Source organism: Macrotis lagotis, chromosome 8, assembly GCF_037893015.1.
Source record: "Macrotis lagotis isolate mMagLag1 chromosome 8, bilby.v1.9.chrom.fasta, whole genome shotgun sequence".
NCBI classification, from domain to species: Eukaryota; Metazoa; Chordata; class Mammalia; order Peramelemorphia; family Peramelidae; genus Macrotis; species Macrotis lagotis.
The window spans coordinates 138,748,655-138,773,280 of NC_133665.1; the positions used below are offsets into that span (position 1 = coordinate 138,748,655).

At 37.1% G+C, this 24,626-nt stretch overlaps 1 protein-coding gene across 2 annotated transcripts in view; it reads left to right on the plus strand.

Moving 5' to 3' along the window:
- Window positions 1–10,040, plus strand: part of FGD5 (FYVE, RhoGEF and PH domain containing 5) — a 171,091-nt gene extending 161,051 nt beyond the window's left edge. For both annotated transcript variants that reach the window (XM_074198480.1, XM_074198481.1), the window contains exons 15-21: window positions 1,298–1,397; window positions 2,585–2,722; window positions 3,579–3,708; window positions 3,875–4,005; window positions 6,031–6,159; window positions 9,137–9,285; window positions 9,823–10,040. In XM_074198480.1, the coding sequence (XP_074054581.1) occupies window positions 1,298–1,397; window positions 2,585–2,722; window positions 3,579–3,708; window positions 3,875–4,005; window positions 6,031–6,159; window positions 9,137–9,285; window positions 9,823–9,859 (814 nt within the window). In that variant the 3' untranslated portion in view covers window positions 9,860–10,040. The remainder of the gene's footprint in view (window positions 1–1,297; window positions 1,398–2,584; window positions 2,723–3,578; window positions 3,709–3,874; window positions 4,006–6,030; window positions 6,160–9,136; window positions 9,286–9,822) is intronic.
- The last annotated feature ends 14,586 nt before the right edge of the window (window positions 10,041–24,626 follow it).

A 24,626-nucleotide genomic window follows, 5' to 3' on the forward strand; every position in this document is an offset into this window, starting at 1 on the left:
GTTTTGAAGGAAGCTGGGGAGGCCAGGAAGTAGAGATGAAGAGGGAGAGAATTCTAGGTCTGGGGGACAGCCAATATGGAATGGCAAGATGGAATGTTCTGTTTGAGGAACAGTAAGGAGGGTAGTACCACTATCACAGAGTAAGATATAAGAGGAGGACTGTAAGAGAGAATCAGTTTATAAAGGACTTTTAAAAATGACATAGGATTTTAAATTTTATCCTGAAAATGACAAGGAGCCAGTGGAATTTAGAATGAAAGTGATCTTGTCTTATTTGAGCTTTAGAAAGTTGAATTTGATAGGTAAGTGAAGGATGGACTGGAATGGAGAGAGAGATTTGAGGTAGAGAGACCAACCAGAAGAATATTGCAGTAGTCTAGGTCTGAAGTGATGAACGTCTGCATTAATGCCAAAAGAGGAAAGGAGTCATTAATAAGAAACATTTCAAAGGTAGAAACAACAAGATGAGGCTACAGATTAAATGGGGGGAAGGGCTGTGAGAGAGAGAGTAGCTCAAGCTGACATCTAGGTTTGAACTGAGAAGATGGTATTCTCAGCAGTGTTAGGAAAGTTGAGAAGAGGGGGACCTCAAGGGGAAAGATTAATGATTTTGATTTTGGACATGTTGAATTTAACATATGTATGGATCATCTCTGAGATAGTTAATAGGCAGTTAGAAATGCAATTATGCAGATTAGGACTGAATAAGTGGATCCGAGATTCGACAATATAGAAATGATAATTGAATCTATGGGAGCTGATGCTCTCATGAGGCTCATCCCTATTAAGATGTTACCTCAAAATGACTCGTGGTATTTTCCTTTATAAAGTCAGAAGGAGTAATTTTCTTGAAAATCCTGAAAGAATTATCCAGGACCCAAAAGAACCATGATTGACAATTACTCCCTTGGGCCTCAGTTTTCTCACCTGTAAAATGAATGTAGCTGAATTAAATTATCTCTAAGTTCTCATCCAGTTGTAAGTTCAGCTATAAGTACGATGATAACCTATAAATGAATCTTTAATGGTGAAATTTGCAGGTACCATGACAATCATGGGAATTGTTTTTGGAGACAGGGGGCTGCCCAGTACTCCTCAAATCACATGATGGAAATGGTCAAATATTCTATCTCTGTTTTTAAAAAAAAAATTTTAAGTCATTTCCTTAGGAGTGACTCACAGAGCACAGAGCAAGAGGAAGTTAGACTCTACTAGGACCCCTGGCTGGGTCGCAGGAACACAGCTGTTGCCACCGGAACTAATAGCTCCTCCTTTCCCCCTCTGTTTCTGTCCACAGCTCATGCTCAGAGAGGGATGAATGGTACAGCTGCCTCAGCAGAGCCCTGCCAGAGGACTACAAACTACACAGCCTGGCTGCCTTCCACAACAGTGTGGAGGTGAGCAGGGAGCCAGGCAGCAGAGGAAAAGGCTGATAGAGGAGAGTGGTCTCAGGCCAGAAGATTAGGATGACATGCTGACTTCTTGGCAGGATCATCCTTAGAAAGGATAATGAGGCAGCTCTGGAGAGTACCAGAACCTGCCAGTGAAACCACCATTCTACTGTTATCTACTGAGTGACCTTGATCAAATCACTCCTCCCATTATCCACTTTAGTTTCTTTCTGCAGAACATTTCTAAGGCCTATTAGAGCTTCTAAGACTCTGATTCTAGATGGTGTGGGTCCCAGGAAGCATCCTACCAGTAAATTGCCTCACACTCAAGGACAATTATTAGAATTTACATTTCTTTAGAGACAATATTTACAAAGCACTTTCCTCACTGATATGTAGGTATCTCAGAAAAGTGGGTTCACCTCTGCCTTGGCATCCCTGGTGCCTATCACCGAGCCTGAGTTTTGTCTAAACAAATGATTGTTTAATTGAATGTTGTTGCCCTTGTCCCACTCTAGTTGGTGATGTTCATCCCTAGTCTTTATTATTATCCACTCCTAGGGTCTAAGGGAAACAAGAAGTCCTTTTCTTTCCCTTCCACCCAATGGCAACCAAGGTATCCAGGCAACTTCAAGGTACTTGGTCCCCACAGTAATATAAGGTCCCCACACCATATGGGACCTTGGGGAGACCACAACTATTTATCTTGTTCTAAAGCAAGAGAGAACTTAGAAGTCATCTGATTCCTCTCCTGCATTTTACAGATGAGACAGGTCCAGTGAAGGAAGTACTTTGTACAAGATCACCTAGCCAGCTGAAGTCAGGACTAGATCATCTTCCAACTCTTAGTAGCATGTCCATTCCCCTTATTTATTCTAGCCAGGGTTAGTGAGTGAAGAAAGTGAAGATTTTAGGGTCCAAGCTTTAAACTGCTCCTCCAAAAGGAAATATTTGTCCCATCTTAGGGACCACAGGGACAAAGAAATGACAAGAAAGATCCAGGAAGCCTGATTTCTTGGGAGGGGTTTCTGGCTGGGTTGGGAGGTCCTATTTAGTAGCTCAAAAGCAAGTAAAAGGAGAAAACTTTTTGATATATACATAGTGTTTGGGAAGAAGAAAGGGAAATGAGGGGAATGAAGAACAATGGGTCTGAGAAAGGGACAATTTAAAAATTCTCTTATCCCTTGCTATAGATCCGAGAAAGGTTAGGCATCTGCCTGGGTGAGAGGCCTCCTACTTTGGTGCCTGTGTCCCATGTCATGATGTGTATGAATTGTGGCTGTGACTTCTCCCTCACTCTGAGACGCCATCACTGTCATGCTTGCGGAAAGGTATGTTGATTGCTTTCTAGGCTTGGCCATGCCATCAGATTAGGAAGACAAGGACTGTAGCTTGTCTGAGAAGGAGGGATCCGACTAGACAGTTTTTCCAGGAACTTCTCAGCCTGGGTTGGGGGAACCCTGAAGGAAACCTACAGACTTTGAGATTAGGAAACTTCTGTATAGTTGGAGGGGAAGGTTTTCTTAAAGGGGACTGAGGAAGAAGAGTTCTGGAGGAAAAAGACATGAATTGACAAAGAGGGAGAGGGTCATTGTTCCCTTATCAAACTGTAGCCATGAGTCAACAAAATATGCTTCCATGGTAGAGGTTTGAGTATAGAAATAGAAAGAGAAAGATTTACTTAGAGGGATTCTTCTGACTCATTGCTCTGGAGTCTTTACTGCTTATTTGACCATGGAAAAGTCTTTCTGTCTCTGTCTCTGTCTCTCTCCCTTTCTGTTTCTTTCTCTGCTTTTTCTGTCTTTCTCTTTCTCTGTGTCTTTCTCAGTCTCTCCATCTCTCTCTGTCTCTATGTGTGAATGTGTGTGTATATACACACAAACATTTTTCTTTGCATTGGTTTCCTCATGTGCAAAATAAGTGACTTGTACTATCCAGATAAGAGGTCTTACACCCCTCTGGGCATCAGGTGAAGCCTATGAATCCCTTTACAGAATAATGTTCTAAAATGCATAAAAATAAAATACAGAGGAGAAACCAAATGTATTAAAATACAGTTATCTAAATACTTTAAAAAACAAGTTGATGGATTTCAGATTAATAACCCCTGATCTAAATCCCTGTAAGGACCCTTCCTAATGTTAAGGTTCTAGGATGCTACCAGCCTCCCTCTTTCTGTTACTGCAGATCGTTTGTCGAAACTGTTCAAGAAATAAATACCCTCTGAAGTACCTCAAGGACCGACTGGCAAAAGTCTGTGATGGCTGCTATGCAGAATTGAAGAAAAGAGGAGGGGATATCCCAATGCTATTGAAAGGTAAGAGAGGTGATGAACACAAAAAGTAGTCAGAAGAAATTGTTGGAAAAAGTCAAAACCCTACTCTCCCTGGCCTAGACACCTTGTTCATTTCTATCATCTGGACTATATTTCTTAGTTAATTCTTACTTTTTCTTCCCTTTTCCTCCTTTTTTTTTTGTTCCAGAGCGGCCAGTGAGCATGAGCTTCCCCATGTCATCACCCAGGTTTTCCAGTGGTGCTTTCTCTTCTGTCTTCCACAGCATTAATCCCTCAGCCTTCAAGAAACAAAAGAAAATCCCTTCAGCTCTTACAGAGGTAGGGCAAAGCTGTCTAGCAAATGACAATGAGAATCATTGTTAGGGAAATCTATATGTGGCCATTGATTAAAAAAAATATACTCTTGGTCTGCCAGTGCTGGCATCTTTATCATTTGTTTTTATGCCAACTTTCATGGAATAGCATTGAAGTAAATATCAAAAAGATGGAAAATAGTCCCACTAATGATCATGCTTGTTCAACCCTGTTTCCCTAGACCTTTCTTCACTTCCTTCTAACCTTTCCTTATAATATACATTTTGTTGTTTTTTTTTTAACTGAAACTGAAAAGGCTGATTTTTAGCTAGAGAAACCTTGGAAAGAGGTTATAGAGTCTCTCTATCTATATCGCAAATTTGGCTTCTGAGGCTGAATTAAAGTTTGCCAAGAGATAGGGAAATGGATGGGATAAGGGAAAGACTACTTTTGTAAAAGATAACGTCCTGAGATATTCTGTTTTTCCCTACTCCCTCTTTTGCTCCTTTGTTCTCCCCTTATAGCCTACACTGTCCAACAGCATCCAGTGGTATCTGTGAACATAGAGCTGAAGTTCACTGGAAGTCTTTAATGCAAAAGAAATTGGCAACCCTTAGATTAGTGCATGTTGGGGATTCTTCTTTTGGTACCACAATTCTCTAACCCAAAGAATCATTAGGAAATTTTAGAAAAAGCTTCTCTGAATCTAACCCAGGTCATAAACTACGTTCACCTGGTGTCCCACATCAGAAAATTGTTTATTAGTCAAAGGCCATCACCTATCATCTAGCTATCATGTGTTTGACAGGATCAATAAAGGTCCAGTAATAACTATACATTGGTGTCATTGAACAATTCACCCTCTCACTTCTTCCTGACTGGTTCTTCTATGTCAGAAGTGGAGAACCTTTTTTTCTTCCAAAGACCATTTGAATATTTATAACATCATTTGAGGATTACAGTTGGTCAAACATTTAATTAGTTCATCCTTAAAAAGTGGCTCAATTTATTGAATTTTGAGTCCTGTATACAGTTGCCTTGGCAATGTCAGACCAATACGGTCCATGGGCTAGAGGTTCCCCACCCTTGTTCTGTATGAACATCAAGATAAATTTCTTGTGAAGGACCTTGCCCAAAATAGTAAAGGGAAGTTAAGTATTTGATTTTCCCAGGCCACCACATGGGCTATTTTGAGACTCCAAAGGTCCCAGTTATTGTGGCTCATTCCATTAAGAAAGATTCAGAAAAACAGAGAAAAGAAAATTCAGCTTACTAAGAGATTTTGGTTGAGGATGGGGGAGGAGGGCAAAATCAGATAAAAAGGAGTTGACATCAAAGTCTTTGTTTTAAGGTACATAGAAAAGCTTGTATATTGCTTCTTTCTTTCTCAAAATGGAGAAGCCTCAGTTATGGGATTGGGGCGGGGGAAGCACTGACCTAGCTGGTATGATGGAAAGAGACCTTGATGTTGGAACAAGCTCAGCCATTAACTTACTAAAAACCATGGACAAAACATCTCAACTTTCTCTGTTTCCACATCTGACAAATGAGAGGTTTGGATAACATGTTTTCTGACCCTCTTTTCTAGCTCTAATATTGTGATTTCTAAGCATCCTAATTAAACTTAACAGAATACATAATGTCCAGGAAAATCTCAACTAAGAGGTCATAAAACTGAGAGTTCATATTTAAACAATAGAAATATGGTTTCTTTAAAAAGAATGGAAAATATTATCCTTTAAGTTGGAAGAAATTTTCTTTAACTGTACCACAGGAGGGCAGCATTTTTATAAAAAAGACCAGTGTTGATGTATGAATTTTCTGAATGCAATTCTGTAATAGTCTTGTGTCTTGAGTTGTTTAGCTCCTTATTTTGCAAAATCTGGTGTTCTTAATGAATATTCAGGCCTTATTCAAAGTATCTTTTGTATTATATTTCCTCCCTGAATTTGGGTTGCATGTATTCCATTCTTCAAACTTTTATATCCATAATGGAAAATATATCATTAGCCAATGGGTGTCATGACTTGTATGCTTTAACCTTGACAGGTGGCAGCCTCCGGAGAGGGTTCTGCTATCAGCGGCTATCTGAGCAGGCGTAAGAAAGGCAAGCGGCAGTGGAAGACACTTTGGTTTGTCATCAAAGGCAAAGTCCTGTACACCTATATGGCCAGTGAGGTACAATTCAGATTGAATACCCCTTCTCTGTTGCTCAGATGGAAGCCCTCATGTTAAACTGAAAGATTTATTAACTACATATGCTATTATATTGATCAAAATGATCTTGAGCAAAATAATGTTAAAATAATGAAAGGCAGCCTTAAAGGAAGGAAAATCTAGGTTCAAGTCCCACCTTTAAAAAATACAGTCTGAATATAGAAATATGTAAAATACAATTGTACGTGTACAATCTGTATCATAACATTTGCTGTCATGGGGAAGGGAGAAGGAAGGGAGGGTGATAGAAAAATGTGGAACTCAAAAGCTTACACAAAGATGAATATTGAAAACTATCTTTGCATTTAATTGGAAAAAATAGAAGAAATAACCAAAAAAAGAAAACTATATAGTCTGTATGACTGAGAAAATCAAGGCAAAATTCTTAAATTGCAGAAAAGGTATTTCACTTCATTGGTATAGGGTATTTTCTCATCCAGGACTTCCCTATTCCAATGAAATCATTGAGCCAGGCTCTATTGTTTTGTTAAAATAGTGTCTCATTTAGGGTTAGTAACAAAAAGGACTATCACCGATAGGAAATCAGTGGTATCATTTCTTTCTTACTGGCATCACAGCCACCATCTTAAGCTGGTGGGAAAAGTGATGGAAGAAGCAGTAGACGGACCTTGGGTTCTTTCTTGGTATATCCATGACCTGCTCAGGACACCAAAGAATAAAAAGGCTGTTTACAATGTAACAGTCTTCAAGACCACTACCATCTGATGTCTCTCAAAATCAATAGATCTTTGAAAAACATTTTTGCTAATTGGTGAATGTTGGGTAGTTAGACTCCTTTACCCAGAGTATAATTCTCAGGTGACTTCTTTTATGCTTCCCACATTTGGTCTTTGAGCAAAGATTATGCTTAAATGTAAGAGCTTTCCTCCTGTAGTCAGTGGCCCCCTCTACTCCAGAAAAAAAAATAAATAAAAAACTAAAAAAGCATTGGAAGGGGCAGCTAGGTGGCACAGTGGATAGAGCACCAGCCCTGGAGTCAGGAGGACCTGAGTTCAAATCCAGCCTCAGACACTTAATAATTCCCTAGCTGTATGGCCTTGGACAAGTCATTTAACCCCCTTGCCTTGCAAAAAAAGAAAAACAATAAAAAAAAAAGCTTGGAGCAGAGGTACAGTAACCTAAGTAGTACCTGACCTACCTTTCATTCCAAAAAGTCTCAGACTTAAGCGAAACTGTATGACTTAAGTAAATGTGCTAATGGACTTGCCATATATAGGGCTACACTTAAGCTTAAGTGGTTAATGAAAAGTAGTCACTTGTGTGTTTGGACTTTTTTTTTCCCCCTCTAGAAAAAACAATTAATTAATTAAAACCTCCCCACAAACAAGGAGAATGTTTACAATTCTAAAAGTAGCCCTGTACTCACCCAGTCATGGGAGTCATGCCATACCATCTTCACAAATGATTTAAAAACTGAGATGAGGGCATTATTTTTGAAGATATTGGAATGGGGACAGGGAATAGATACAAAGTCATTGGGGAAGGGATTAAAAAAAAAAGCAGTTGCTACATTGAGTGAGCTTCCCAGTTCTGTGTGGGCTACCCACGTGCCTGTTTTTCAGAATTGGGAATCCAGGATATTTGGGACTTCCTATTCTTCCTCTATAGAGTGTGAACACTCATTGCTATCACCTTGAGAGGACTGAGGATAAATACCTGTTTAATTGGGAGCCTGTTACCCATTCAGTTTTATTAAGTAGGGATTATTAAGTCCCAGTGTTTGAGGGTGATGGGATCTGATCAGGTGCTTGAAGTACTAGAAGCTTTGAACCAATAGATCTGTGACGGGGAGTGGAAGTTTTTCAGAGACAGCTAAGACAGAGATGAAGCCCTGTCTTATCCCTTCAGTGAGGAGTTAAGTCTACACTGTGGAATAGGGCAGTGCCCCTTCCAACCCCCACCCTGTTAGCCTCAGAAATGAAAACCAGATAAAAGTCGCAAGACCTGATGCTGCCACACCTTTCGGCCATGCAGTTAAGAGCCTGTGCTTCTATCTCTTTCTGGGCTTGCGAAAAAGAAAAAGAAAAGGTTTTAGTAATGAGGTTTTTAAACATTTTTCCTTCCTTGAACTCATATTTGAAAAGTGAAAGCACAATGATGCTGTGATGCCTGCAAACTGATTGTTTTCATTTAACGTTTTTAGTTCAAACAAGCAAACAAAAAAGAAATATACTTACTTTTCAATAGCAAGAAACTCTAAAGGCAGGATGGCCATGTTTAAAACTGTAAACACAACACTCCTACCTTTCTATCACAAAATGAGTCTTTCGTAGTCAGATATGAGGTAGAGGATACGTATAGATCATAGGTACCAAACTTCTGTGAAAGATGGGAACTCAGGACAGCTGGGTGGCACTATGGATAGAGCCCGGGATTCAGGAGGACCTGAGTTCAAGTATGACTTCAGACATTTAGCTGTGTGACCTTTGGCAAGTCACTTAACCCTATTGACTTAAAAAAAAAACAACTCAAGATGAAAACTTGGTTATCCTTTAATCTAGATAATGTCTACATGTGTATTCTAAAGCTGTGCTCAGAATATATAAAGCTCATGTCTAACACAAGTCTTTAAACATTTACTAGTTGACTAAGTGTGGAGAAGATCTGGGTTTAAATGCTGAATATTACTAATCTTATGACCCTGGGCAGGTAAGATATAATCTTCCCAGATCTCCATTTCCTCATTTTTAAACTACCTGGCTTTTAAATTGCCTTCTAGCTCTAAATCTACAGTCTGAAGCCATGTGATGAACAAGCCCTGTAGGAGATATAAACATGAATAAAACATGGTTCCCATTCTATTACATGATAGTCGAACAACATACTCAGGCTTCACCAAAAATAAACTGGTGATGATAATGTATATGTAATACATATTTGAAGAATGATATCTAACATTATTTTCCTTTTACCTTAGGATAAAGTAGCTACAGAAAGCATACCTTTGTTGGGTTTCACCATTGCCCCAGAAGAAGGAAACCGAGAATTGGGACTCATTTTTCATCTTTATCACAAGCAAACTCTGTTTTATAGCTTCAAAGCAGAGGATATCAATTCAGCACAGAGGTACTGAAAATTAATTGGTCCATAATCTATACTTTTCTTCTCCTCCCACAGTCCCCTAAAGAGAAAGGACTCATTCATTATTCCTTTAGTTTCTATCTTTGTACCTTTCCTAACAACTGGAAGAACTGACCATGACTTTACCATCATGAGAGTTCCCATCTTTATAACCAATTGATTAGGATGTTATAGAATAATGAAAACTAAAACATCCTTGATCTCTTAGTACTTCTTAATCCCTTAATACTGTACCTTTTTATGTAAAAGGAAAGCATCTTGAACTTTGGGTCAGAAAACCATGGTTCAAGACTCAACATTAGTCAATAAATAGCTGTGACCTTGGACAAATCATTTTAATTCTCGGAAGCTCAGCCTCCTCATATGTTAAATGGGGAAAGTAATCTGTCCTACCTCCTCTGTCATTGTACATATAGACCATCCTATACACATAAAATGCTTTGTAATCAGAAATGTAAATATGAAAGATTAAATTGTTATTATCCATCAAATAAAATATGCTCTTGTTTCTCTATTTTGCAGATGGGTTGAAGCCATGAAAGAGGCGACTGTATTATAGCAGTTAACATTCAAGTGGACTAGAGACTCTTAGATTTATATAAGTCCCCAGAAGACCCTTCTTCAAGAAGCTCTATATGGTGTATTTCAATTCATCTGGACATACACACTGGATTGGAAAAGCGGGTCTTCTCTCTCTCTCTCTCTCTCTCTCTCTCTCTCTCTCTCTCTCTCTCTTTTGCTTCAACCCCCTTTTATACACAAGTTACAAGTGGAAATTTTAATATAAGTAATATTTATGTCCCTCCTCCTTTCCATCTTTGTCTGTTCGGCCTTTGCTCTAATTTTCTTCCTTATCCATTAGGAAGCTAATTCAATGACAAGAAGGACATGGAAAACACCTTGAAAAAGAATGGTTCAATAAGTCAGATACATGAGCAGTACTGGATATTTAGTAGAAAAAAATGAGGCTTTTAAAGTTTTACTTCTTGTAAAATACTATCAACTCTTAATTTGGTGGATCTTGATGCCTATGGTGAAGTAAAAAAAAAAAATGATGCAGAAACAGCCAATCTCATTTAAAGCACTTTATTGTTTTACTGAACTGCAGTCTATATCTTTTTTTTCCAATTAATTTACTTAAGTAAATAACAGATAGAGTCCTGTGGACTAATTTGCCACCAGTACTATTCCAAGTACTTGCATCAACTGTATCCTGCCTCTGAGAAATCTTTCTCTCTTACAGTGCATGCAGTGCCCCGTGATACAGGAGAATATCTCTACTTCAGTGACAAGGGCTGGAGGATTTTCTCTCTTCCCATTTATAAATGTTAGATAAATAATGGAATAATTTATTGAGTGAGAGACTCCTTCCTTCCCATGAAATACTTAAAACTGCACTAATCCTGAAAACTTCAATGTCAGCTAAAGCCCCCTCCCCTGAAGATCACATCAGAAACCCCAAGAATCAAAGGGATAGTTTAATTTATTGTATGCCTTCCTACAATTTAAAACTGATGCCATTCTCATTGTTAGTATTATATTTAATAGAACCTATACTTACATTAGAAATGGTCATTTTACTTTATTGAGGTCTACTTTGTTTAAAGAGAGACAGAAAAGAGCAAATGCAAGTTTTAATTCATTTTCTTAGCAAATGGTTCCAGACTTTGGGAATGAGCCTAAAATACTTGTTAGAAGGTGCTTGGTGGAAGATGCTTCTGAACTCTTGGGGCTAAAATCATCTTGTGCTGGCTGCTGTTGGTCATTAGGCTTTCCCATATTACGCATAGATTGGGCTGGGGGTCGGGTGGGGGGGCAGAGGGAGGGATTCATGTTATTCTCATTGCAGTAAAAACAATCTAATATCATTTACTGATAATCTAGCCAAAAAACCCAAAAGACATTTATGTATAAACCTTTGTTTTGTATAAAGTACCTCTTCAAAGAGTTAGCCACATTCAATGTTTTCAGGGGAAATTTTCCTTTCTAATTTGCATTTCTTTCTTTAAAGTTTAAATGTTTGCATTAAAAATTGAATTATTGATTCAAAAGATAAATGATTAGATATATTTATTATATTCTCTTTGGAAGTCATTAGTCATCAAATTTGCTTAGACATGTCTTCGATGAGGCCTTTCACTCAAACCACAATTTAAAAAAGAGAGACTTCTCCTTTCTACCTTCTATTTAGCTACTGAATGTGACAAAAGGCACCAGTCCAATCTAATACTATATAAGAAACTTTCCATTTATCTAACCCACTGTTTTTGTTCTGTCATATATAACAGATCCTATCCCCCTCTAGAGGCAAGGCACATGTAGATAGACAGCTGGTCTTAGAGTATAGATGACCTGGGTTCAAGTCCCTTCTCTGTCATCCTGCCTGAGTAACCTTGGGCAAGCCTTTTGGCTCTTGAATCCCAGAAAACTCTGTTACCTAATAGTGAGTGTCCAGTCTATGTTAGTAGAGGGCATTTCCCAAAAAATCACAGGTCCAGACCCAAAGAAACAAACCAAAGCAAATTACTTCTGGTCTTTTTTATATATAACAGGTGCTTTATTTTTATTCAATTGTTTTAAGAAAATAGCATCCAGGTAGTAACATGGAACATAATTTCATTATCAAATAGGCAGCAAAGTGGATATAGCATTGGTCTTGGGGGTGGGGGGCTTATTTTTTTACAAGGCAATGGAGTTAAGTGACTTGCCTAAGATCACACAACTAGGTTATTAAATGTCTGAGGTCAAATTTGAATTCAGGTCCTCTATCCACTGTGCCATCTAGCTGTCCCCCATAGCATTGTACTTTGGAGTTAGGAAGACGAGTTCAAATCCAACGTCTAACACGTATTGGTTGTGTAACCCTGGGCAAGTCACTTAACTTCTCTGTGCCTCAGTTTCCTCATCTATAAAAGGATAATGATAACAACCAGGGTTGCTCTGAGAATAAAATTGGTTATTTATAAGGTGTTTTATATACCTAAAGGTAATATATAAATGCTAAATATTGTTATAGTCATTATTCACTAGTAGGATTCAGCTAAGAACCTTGTCCATTTGGTGCCTATCGGTCCTTTGGACTTATCTTTATGATGTTTACTATTTTACTAGGTCTTCTTTTATTGATTTAAACCTTCCCATAGAAATTTTTTTGTTGCCTGATCTAATTCCTTATACTTGCCCCCATACTTTATCCATTAGACTTAAGTCTGTTATTCATTATTGTAGATGTGAAACATCAATGACATCTTGTCAGTCTACCACCCTTACAGAAGATCTTGAATAGTAGCAAACTTAACTGCATTTTTTATTACTCATTTAATCTCATAATCTGAGAGTTGGAGGGGGCCTCAGTGAAACTCTATAACCCTCTAGTCCAAGTCATTAACAAAAGAAATCCCCATGAGATCATATTGAACCCATCCATCCTCTACTTGCAGGCTTCTAAGGAGGGTCATTTCACTCTAGCAGTTAGGAAGTTTCCCTTCCTTTCCATTAAGCACAAATAGGTCTCTTCAAAACTTCTATCCATTGTTCCTGGTTCTACCCTCTGGAACCAAGCAAGACAAGTCCATCTAATTCCACCTCCTCTTGATAGTCCTTCAGATTCATGAAGATGGCTCTCAAGTCTCTCTGTTTATCCGCTGGGCAAAAGGAGCCTATTTCCTTCAACCAGTTCTCCTGTGACATGGACTCAGGACCTTTCCCTAATCTGGATGTGCCCCCTGGGTTCTCTAGCTAGTCTGCATGAATGAAAGAACATTAAATTGGGAGATGGAAACCCTGAGATCAGGTACCCATCCTAGCACTAAACAGCATTATGTCATCACAACAAAAGCAAGAACTTACTTTTATCTAGGATTTTATGGCTAAAAAATGTGCATTTGTGGGAGAAGTAAAAGGAAAGAAAGAAAAAGGAACATATATGTATATTATATATATACATATACATGATGGCACTGTTCTAAGTACTTTATAATTATTATTTCATTTGCTCATGGGATCATAGATCTAGAAGATAAAATCCAAAGGCCACTTGGTCTAACTTCTTAATTTAGTAGATGAGGAAAAATCTGAGGAAAGTCAAGGCATTTGTTCAAAATCATCCTGAAGAAATCTTCAGAGGCATTATTTGAACCCAGATTCTCTGACTCCAGACTTAGAGTGTTACTTCCATTTTAGCAAGCTATCTCCCCTTATACTTGAGCAGCCTCCCTTCCTTCCTCTATTAAATGGGGATAATGTCTGCCTCATAGCTCTGCTTGAAAATCAAGTGAGATAATTTATAAGGAAACACCCCCAAATCAAGTACTCTACAAAAGGAAGGGATTCCAAAATGACTGAATTTCAATGTTTTCATATCCATTTTCCCATGTGAGCTTCAATAGAGATTGTTAAAAATATATATCTATTTTGCCCTTTGAGTTTCAATAAAAAATGTAAAAAATAACTGTTTTGTCCTCTAGAATCAAGGAAAAGATAATAACCATAAAAAAACATAACTGTTGAACAGGAAAACAGTGAAAAAGAAACAATTTAGACTTAATCCCTTCCAAAGACTTGGATCTTCTTTTTCCCATACAAAGGATCCATTCATTTTTTTTTTTGCAAGGCAATGGGGTGAAGTGGCTTGCCCAAGGTCACACATCTAGGTAATTATTAAATAACTGAGGCCGAATTTGAACCCAAGTACTCCTGACTCCAGGGTTGGTGCTCTATCCACTGTGGAACCTAGTCACCCCAAATCCATTCATTTTTAATTAAGGTTCAGTGAACATAATTTGCAGGCAAACATGCCAGTCCTTCAGAGGAGTGGATGGCAAGGCTCAGCTATAATAGAGTCCCAGGACTCGAATTCCAATTCCACTGTGTCTGTGTCATCTTGGGTGTATCACTTTACTTTTCAGGACCTTAGTTCCTTCTTAGGTTCAACAAACAGATTAGACTATAGAAGATCTCTAGGATCCTAGGACATTTTATAAAAAAAAGGAGAAACCCTCGAAAGAAGCTTTGAGTGGTACCAGCATACCCTTCAACTTAGCAGAACTTTACATCTGTCCAGATTAAAGGAAAAAGCCCAAACCTGGATTCACCTTGGCTAAAAGGAGGGACTTTAAATATAATGTCATATTTAAATTAGCTAATTATGACTGATGCAAAGGGCTCTAAAGTCAATTAAACAACCACATATAAACACTAGTATTGGAAGTAGGTGTTGAGTCCCAATGACATAAGAGCGTTTTCCCATATCCAGAGACCCCAAAATCAGAGAATACATTGTTTCTCCAGTAGTGATGCTATCCATTTGTCACCAGGACTACCAACTTGAAGGCTTACAAAGCACACAACAAATACTGAGAGATCAAATGAGATCATATATGGAAAGAACTTTACAAACTTTGAAGCACCATACAAATAAATGTTGTTACTAGAATGTAAAAGTTATTCTTTCCCTTAAAATAAATGAATGTATGAAAAGTACATGGTTGTCTTCACACTCCTCAGGTTAAATAGTGTGTTGGTAAAAAAAAAAAAAAGAGAACTGTAAAGTTAAAAATATCTACAAAAGAGATTAAATCCATGAACCTTGTTTCTAATTGCTAGGCTAGCCTGCCATTGACCACATATTGGGCATTGAGAAAACATAGGTTAATATTACATTGTAAAATTAATCTATTCCAGGGGTAACTTGTTTGTAGCAGTGGATACAGGGTCTCAGAGTCAAGAGGACCTGAATTCAAATCCTTCCTCAGATAACTGACACCTTTTAACCTTGTGACTCTGGGCAAGTCACTTAATCCTGAATGACTGTCATTTAATTCCTGAAATTCTAAATAAAAGAATAAAATAAAAATTCTTAAGAGGATTTGTTGGCTGCCTCTCCCTGACAAACACCTTTATAACAAATGCTTATCTTGGAGTCAAGACACCATAGACCATATGGTCCATATCTTTGCAGATGAACAGGATAATTGATTGGTCTAATATGATTCACTTAGCTAGTGAGGGGCAGTTAGGACAAGAAACAGGGCCCTTTGATTCTTGGCATAACAATGTTCCTTCTAGTGCATTATGACCCTTTAAAGTTAAAAGTTAAAATCTGAAGTACTAAGAGTATTTGTAGGTTTTTCATTTTAGCCCTGTTTCAGAGCCATTATTTTTGACAAGTTATCGGGGTCCATATCTACCCAATTGTGCTATACTATAATAATATTCATACTCAACTAATAATTCAGCATTGGTGAGTAATAATCAAGAATGGGATTTGGTACAAAACTCATTTTGCTGATGAGTAACTAAGTTGGATGAAACCAGAACAGGGTGCCCTCTAATAGATGTGTAATACTCTGCTGTGAAAATTTTATCCTTTCCATATTTTTCTTGTTTAACAGACTATGTAGGAAATGTAACTTAAATAAGTGGATCATTAAAAATTTGTCATCGAGCATGGTGATCAACTAAGTTGATCAACTAAACTGTGTAACAGCTTCTTAGTTGCTATGAAGTAGGCAATATAAGGGCCTGTTATGAAAAATTTTTCTGACTTTTGTCTTTAGTAACGAACATGGCACTTCCTTCCTCCCCACCAAAAAACAATAGCATAAGCTTCTGTCTATAAAGAGTTAATTTTTCATTTCAACCAATTATCCTAAGTTGGAGAAATACAAGTTATGCTATGACAGACTAAATTTTGCATTTTATTTTCCAAAGGTCAAATTAAGTCCAATTAAGTCATCCAATTTTCACAAAGTTAATCCAATATTTATTTTGTGTAAATTTAACTATCATATGATAGTATCTTCTATCAGATAGTAGATAACAACTATCTCTTGGAAGATGTTTGGATTTTTTAAAAAGTGAAAGGCAATATCCTTTTTTTATTGCAAAGCAGTAGGGTTTAAGTGACTTCCCCAAGGTCACATAGCTAGGTAATTAAGTATCTGAGGCTGGATTTGAACTCAGGTCCTCCTGACTCTAGGGTCAGTGCTCTATTCACTGTACCACCCAATTGTGCCAACAATATATTTCTTGTGCAATATTTTAGAGCTATGCAATATTTTGTTCAAAACCCCAAGCATAAGAGCTTTTTAGCAAAATAGTTTCATTGCAATGTTATTTTACCCCCTCATCCCATATGCTCAAACTGAATGGATTTGAATCACCACAATGTAATAATTATGATGAAAAGAAAAAGACTGTTATTACCTCTCAAACATTTTAATAATCTAAATTATTTTCAATGAAAAGTCAAGACAATTTTATACTTAACTTTAATTTCATTTTCTATATCAGATCATAGGTATCTATTTTCAGTAAAGTATAAATTGTAAAATCTTACTGCTAATGAACATTCATAAATAAGGCAATGTGTTGGTCCTAAGATTTAAATATTTTAATGTCATTTTTAAGTTCTCCTTCAAGTGGTAAGATATGACAAAAAGATGCTATTAAATAAAGGGTTAGGGACCGCTAGGTAGCACAGTGAATAGAGCACCAGCCCTGGAGTCAGGAGTACCTGAGTTCAAATCCCCCCTCAGACATTTAATAATTACCTAGCTGTGTGGCCTTGGGCAAGCCACTTAATCCCATTTGCAAAAAAAAAAAAACCCTAAAAAGTAAGTAAATAAATAAATAGATAGATAGATAGATAAATAGATAGATAAATAAGTAAAGGGTTAGGGGGCAAGGGGAAGGCATGTTTAGGGTCATGGCTATACAAAGCTATTTGCTAGAAAAAGGCAAAAATACACTGCCTGTAGGAATTATGTTATTCTATCACTTAATTATTCCCAGTTAACTTGTGGATGACTAATAAAATTACCAAAAAATGCTGTATTGTTTTTCTAGATATAATTTCCCCTATCTTTAGCACCTGAATTTCTATACTTGGCTAAAACACAAAACTAGCCACAGGATATTAAATTCTATGAGAATCAATCAGAAAATGGGTATCAATATGAACTTTGTGATCATTAATTCAAATCAGACATTAGTTCATTAACTAATTCAATAGTGGCACTACAGTTAGACTGGAGTAGGAGGTCTTCATTTTAAGTAAGGAGCAGCTTGGTGAAACCAATGGAGCCCTTCTCAGAATAATGATTTCAATTGCATAAAATAAAATATAAAGGATGCTTATTATATATTAAAATATTTTAAAAGCATTTCCTGGGGTGGCTAGGTGATGCAGTGGATAGAGCACTGGCCCTGGAGTCAGGAGTACCTGAGTTCAAATCCGACCTCAGACACTTAATAATTATCTAGCTGTGTGGCCTTGGGCAAGCCACTTAACATCATTTGCCTTGCAAAATATATGTGTGTGTGTGTGTGTGTGTGTGTATTTTGTAACTCCAGGTTAAGAATCTGGGGACTGGATCCTCCTGAGAGGGGGAGTCAAATAACCCTCCTCAATACTCAAATAGATTTGGTTTCTCCTCAATGTGGATGTCCCCACTGACCATCTATGTCCATCCATCCTAGGCAGCTCTTGTCCAGTCTGCTCAGAGCTCACCGCAAAGAGCTGATGAAGACCTTGATCCCTTTCTCTTTATATGGTGGGGAGAGCAGAGCCCAGGAGCCCATCCTCACCCTCCCCACATGTCCAACACATCTTCTCAACCCATTCATTTTCCTGAGGACATCTCTCCTTTCTCATTGGTTTCAAGCTAGAGCCGGCTCAAACCCACTAAGCAGCTTTCCTTTTCCATAGTCCTCTATCTACGTTCTTTGGAAGCTGGTCCATGTCCTCCAACCATATAACATTACCTGTCAAACCTTAGAATTAAAAGGTAAGATTTTGCTTCCAGAAAGGGCATCATTAAAGATCACAATTTCCTAAAGATATCCCAACTATGCTTGTCAACTATTCTGGAGTCAACTCATGGTTTCTTTGGACTGTCAGTCCCAAGTATGCATATTCTGATGGACAAGTGCTACTGGCTATCAGTCAGTAAAAAAAAGCAAAACAAAACCAAGATAAAAGTTAGTCCCTACTCTAAAGGAGCTCACAGTTTATTAGAAGAGATAACATGAAAACTACTATGTACAAGATATATTCAGGACAAACAAGAAGACCAAAAGAGGGAAAGAACTAGAAATAAGGATAGAGAATAGTTTGTCAAAGATGTCATTTTTTTAAGTTTCCCTTAAAAGTGGCAAGATGTGACAAAAGGGTGCTATTAAATGGGGGGATGGGGGAGGCATATTTTCAAGGTCATAATTGGCTTGCAAAGCCATTTGATAGAAAATGCCAAAAGTACATTATCCTAAGCAATTATGTTACTCTATAACTTAATTATTCATAGTTAGCTTGGGGGGTGACTAGTGTTAATAAAAGGAATTACAAGAAAATGCTATATTTTTTCTAGCTATAATTTCCTCTATCTTTAGCAGCTTAATTTCTATATGTGACTAAATAGGATACTAAATACTTTCTGCAAGCCAGGGAAGCAAAGAGGTAAGAGATAAGAAGGGAGAACATTCCAGGAGAGGGGACAAGCCACTAAATCATGAAGAAGGGAGATAGCATGTCTTGGGTTAGGTAGGCAAGGAGGCCAATATCACTGGAAGGTATAAGAAGACTGGAAAGATAGGAAGGGATCAGGATATAGAAGTTTTTATAAGACAAAAATTTTTGGATACGACCAATATGGGAATAGGTTTTGCTTGACTGTGCCTATTTATTACAAAGTTTTGCTTTATTTATTTGTTTGTTTGTTTGTTTGTTTTTCAAGGCAAAGGGGTTAAGTGACTTGCCCAAGGTCACCCAGCCAGGTAATTATTAAGAGTCTGGGGCCAAATTTGAACTCAGATTTTTTTTTTAATATATAGAAAAGCAGATAATAAATTTGAAATTTGATGTACAATTCTCTCCTGTTCTACTACATACAGAAGTAGTCATTCTATTTGGTGTTTAAAGTCAGAATTTTAGAAAAATAAATTTAAAAGATAGTTACTTATAGCAAACTGACTAAATAACTTTCACACGGATCTTCCAAGAATTATAGTCCATTCACAATACCCAATGTGAATTTAGCAAAGCCAGTTCCTTGCAAAAACTGTTTTTTCTTGTATCAATATTTTATTAGTTATAAGGATTTTTATTTTTAATTAAAATAAATTTTATTTATTTATAGAGCCTTAATGTTTATCCTCATAATTAAAAAAATAATTAATAAAGCAAAATTTTGTAATAAATAGGCATAGTCAAGGAAAACCTATTCCTATATATTGACCATGTCCAAAATTGACCATGTCTTATTCTGTACCGCTCTATCCAATTTTTTTCATGGGTCTTCTGGAATCCTTTTTGGCTATTTCAATGAGTTCACAAGTCTTTCTCAGTTGTAGTCCTTATCTTTCTAAAGCGGCAAAAGTGAAGAGCCTTCCTTGTTAAAGGCAACTAGGCAGCTAGGTGGCTCACTGGATAGACCTGAATTCATATCCAGCCTCAGACCCTTACTAGCTGTGTAACTCTTGAGTAAGTCACTTAAACTCTGTTTGCCTTAATCCACCAGAGAAGGAAACATCAAATCATTCCAGTATTCTTTGCAAAGAAAATTCTTTGGACAGTACTGGTGTGCTGTGATCGACAGAACTAAACGACAACAGCATCAACTCTGATAATTTTCTATAATAATAGAAAATTACTTCCAAAAAATAGAAAAAAAATATTATTTTTAAAATACAAAGTTTATTAAGAAAATATCAAGGGCACAGTTAGATATTTAAATAAGATGAACAAATCGGTACTTGGATCCAGAATGAGAGACTTATATTATCACAACAGATGGACCTTATCTACAAAACTAATAACTACCCATTCCCCAGTATGGTTTTTCAATATGACTTTAGACACAAACTATGAAAACGATTTCAAGATTGAAATCGTGTCTCATTAGGACAGTTCAATTTTTCTTATAAAAATTTTTAACGTGCTGAAATCATACTTCCAGAAATAAAAATCCTACAATTCCAGAATAAAGCTCATTGAATACTAGACAATGCTTCTTTTTAAACTGAAATGTTATATTTTCAACAGTTCATTCTGCTCCTTAGTTTATGTATAACACAATTCCCTAATCAAACATTTATATATGTTTTTCCAAAAGTACAATTTTCATTCATTTCAAAATCCAGCTCATGGTTCTAATGGTCTTGTAGAAGGTGATAATGACAACCAAAATTTTCCAATATGTCGATGGCCACTCCCTATCACCACAAAACTGGTCAAGTTTTAGGTAATATACCTAATGAGTTCATTAGAACTCTTCTTAATTATATGCCATAATCTGAAATATACTACTGAAAGAACTTATGAAGTTAAGACTGTGGTCCTCCGAATCCAATGGCATATGTATAATAAATAACCCAAACTTGCTACCAAGGAAAACTCAACTGAAAACTCATGAATTCATAATGCTTCTCTTTTGTATAATGCTGTACATGAGAATATAAATTACTTCTTGATCACTGTAGTAATTGGCTTCTGCCCTGAAGCATGAGATTTGATTACCCCAACATGTATAATTATGAAAGTTATTGTAGTCATAAAATTAGCTAGCTCTTAAAAAAAATCAGTAACAATACTCAGTCTCTCTAGTCTCATTTTACAGAGAAATATGAAAAAAAAAGATAACTGGTTCTGCACTTTATCCGAAATCTTATGTGTTGTTTCAAATACCTTGTACCTTTTCATCAAAAATTCTCCTTTTTCAAACAATTACCCAGATATGTCCTTTATCATGTTGTAATGTTTCTGGGATAGGTACATATCCCTACTTCCTACCCCAAGGAGAAAAAGGTTAGTACTTTCAAGGAAAAAAACTTTTTAATTCATTGAATATTTTCATCTGATATAGCTACACTTTATTTATGAGGAAACATATATAAAGGAAATATTTGGTTTCTTGCTGTTTAGGAAGCTTATGGAGAATAAAATGCCAATACACAAAAACATGAAACCATATTTCCTGCCAAGATCTCTCTCAAGAGGAAAAAAATATTCTTGACAGGCAAAATATGTGCTAAATAGTGAAGTCCAAGGTCCTTAATATGTTTATTACTGAAGCAGAGTTCAACATGTGCCTGATGGTTGAAAAGATAAAATATACACATTGATATTTTAATTTGCTTGAGAGTAGCCTTTGATAACAGCACTTGAATATTGGTGATAACTGTCAGCTTTGCTGGGCCAGACTGGTCCTGTTAGATGAACCTGTTTCTGGAGCCCAGGTTTCTAACCTGCTCCGACCCTCTCCCTCACCAGTCACTGGTCTTTGCTTTCCTAATAAAGAAGTTCAATTTCAGTACTAGGTTTTTTTTTTAATTTTATCACAGCATATAGTTTCTACATTCTAATAGCCTTAGTGACGTAAATTAATTCTAGGTCTGCTGGCTCCTGATGCAGCCCCAACTACCTACATATTCCATTGTTACTGCTTGTCCTTGGTTTTTGGTAATCTCTTGTGACCACCTAGAAGGGGTGCTGCAAAATCAAAGAATTTGACAGTTTTGTTGCTCTTTCAGCAAAGTTTCAGAATCCAGAAGTGGGCATAGCTCTCCAGAATGGATGGATCAATCCATGACACTGATGGTCCATTGATGTCCCCATTTTCCCACATACTTTTATCATTTCCCTTTTCTGTCATATTTGCCAATCTGGTAAGTGTGAGGTACCTCAGAGTTGTTTTCATTTGTAATTTCTCCAACAATGACTTTTTAAATTTTCCTTGTTAACTGGAAAGGATCATGAAACAGTAAAGAGTTTTGAGAAACATATGGCTAACAAAACATGGGCATATTTATTAAGATTATATGATTAAATTGTTTCAGTGTTCATTGTATGCATATAAACTTCTCTCAAGCTAGAGGTGGAATTTAGAATTATTGAATATTAATGAGTTAGGAAAGAAACTTTAGATATCGAATGCAACTACCAGATTTAAAATTTTTTTCAATTATAAGTACTTATTTTCCTTCTTCACTGCCCTTCATTTAATACACACACACTTAAAATAGATAAGAGTTAAGCAAAACCTCATCTCATTATCTCATTCTGCATCTGGAGTCAATTACTTCTGTCCCCTGAAATCATAGCAGGTTATTGCATTAATCAGAATCCTAAAGTTCTTCAGTTATTTGTCTCTACAATGAGGTTTAAATTATTGTATAAAATTTCCCCTAGTTATGCTCACTTCACTCTACATTAGTTCAATCAAGTCTTTCCAGTTTTTTCTGAAACTATTCATTTCATCATTTCTTAATTCTCAAATAGTACTCAATTATATTCAGATATCAAGTTTGTTCAGTCATTCTCCAACTGGTGAGCCTCAACTAGACTTTGATAACAGCACTTGGTAATTGGTGATAACTGTCAGCTTTGCAGAACCTACTTCTGGAGCCCAGGTTTCCAACATGCTCTGACCCTCTCCCTTACCAGTCATTGGTCTTTGCTTTCCTAATAAATAAGTTCAATTTCAGCGTTGTTTTTTTTAAACTTTAATCACGGCATATAGTTTCTATACTCTAATATCCTTAACGACACTAGTTAACTCTACGTCTGCTGCTCCTGATGCAGCCCCAAATACTACATAGTCCAATGTTACTGCCTGTCCTTGGTTTTCGAAGAGGACCAATGAAGCCACTGGGGGATATCTAGACTTTAGTGTGAACTGTATTTAGGTAAAGTCGAGTTACAGAGGTCAGCTAGTCTCTCTTCCGAAGTCAACTGTAGCAAGACAAAAGTCAAGATGATTAGCAGTGGTCCAGGATGCAATGGGTGCCTTGTCTTTGATGACTGACCAAGATCTAAGAACTCCTCAGCATCTGTTTTAGCCACTGTCATGGCTTTTTGAACAAATTGCTCTCATGTGCACCCATTCCATCAGGGAGTCTTTACCTGCTTGGGTCACCTCAACCCCAAATCACCAATGGGCTTACGGCCTGTTGTCCTCAACCTGGTTTAGCCAGCCTCTGTTGTAGCTGCTAGGCAAGCTATGCTTCTTGGAGCCAAAGGTGAGAGAGCTAGGTGAAAGGTGGTTTTCTGTAAAAAGTGATTTGATTTAAAAAAAAAATTCTAAAAAAGGGGAAGACTCTAAATGGATCATTGTGGCAAAAGAAACAAAAGCACCTATTTCGTATTATCAGAAGTTCTCACCTGGCCTCCCTTCAAAAGAAGAATGAAACAGGGAAGTACCAAGTGTTTAGATACAAGTTTAGTATCTTTGTGATACATGTTGGGGATGTAAGGCCCAAAGGATTCCTTAAGACATGGTACCAGTCTATGAAGTTTGTTAGTAGGCATATAAGATAGCAACACAGAATTCTATATTCTTTTAGCTAAGTTCTCAGAAACTTTAGGGAGGAATTCTTAGGGAACACAAGTGGGAGAAATCAAGATTTCACATCTTTAGCATTGCAGTAATTTACAGAGCTTTCTACCCTCAAAAAAATAAAAAGGTGTAATAGTGATACGATCCTTATTTAATGTGCAAAATCGTTAAAAATAGTGGGCCCAAGGGGCGGCTAGGTGGCATAGTGGATAAAGCACCGGCCCTGGAGTCAGGAGTACCTGGGTTCAAATCCGGTGTCAGACACTTAATAATTACCTAGCTGTGTGGCCTTGGGCAAGCTACTTAACCCCATTTGCCTTGCAAAAATCCTAAAAAAAAAAAAAAAAAGTGGGCCCAAACTAGATTGGAAAATGAACATAAGAACCCTCATAAGTAAAATTCTAACCTACTCCCTGCCATCACCCTATTTGAGAGCAGGGTAGCTTTTCTTTTGGCATTCATTTACTATCATCTAAAGCTCCATAGTTCTAAGTATTTTGGTAGATTATGTTACCACCTCCCAGGATATCTTTCAATCTTTTATTGATTTTATCTTAAACTCCACAAATTGAAGCAATTATGAAATAATACCCTTGCCAAGATCACTGCACTCAATTCTAATACACCTTTAGGCCAGTAGTTTGCAAACTTTCTGGTCTTGATTCCACACCTTCCCCCCCCAATTATTTTATTTATGTAGGCTACACATTGACAATCAAGCTCTTTCACTGCCTGACTAGATAAGCCTGGATTAAAGGGTGATGCTTCTGTACTGTCACCCAGCAAGTTCAATGTAAACACTTCCCCCCCAACAACTCTACCTCAAGGAAATGAGCTCTACCTGCTTCAATGGGACAGAGCTCACTATGCGGCTTTACACGTGAAATGCTAATTTTCAGCTAAGCTGATGGAGCAGTCAGGAAACTGCTGCCAAGTAACCAGGATTTGTTCAAAGAAAACATGTTGAACCTTTAAATGAATTTTTGTACTTAC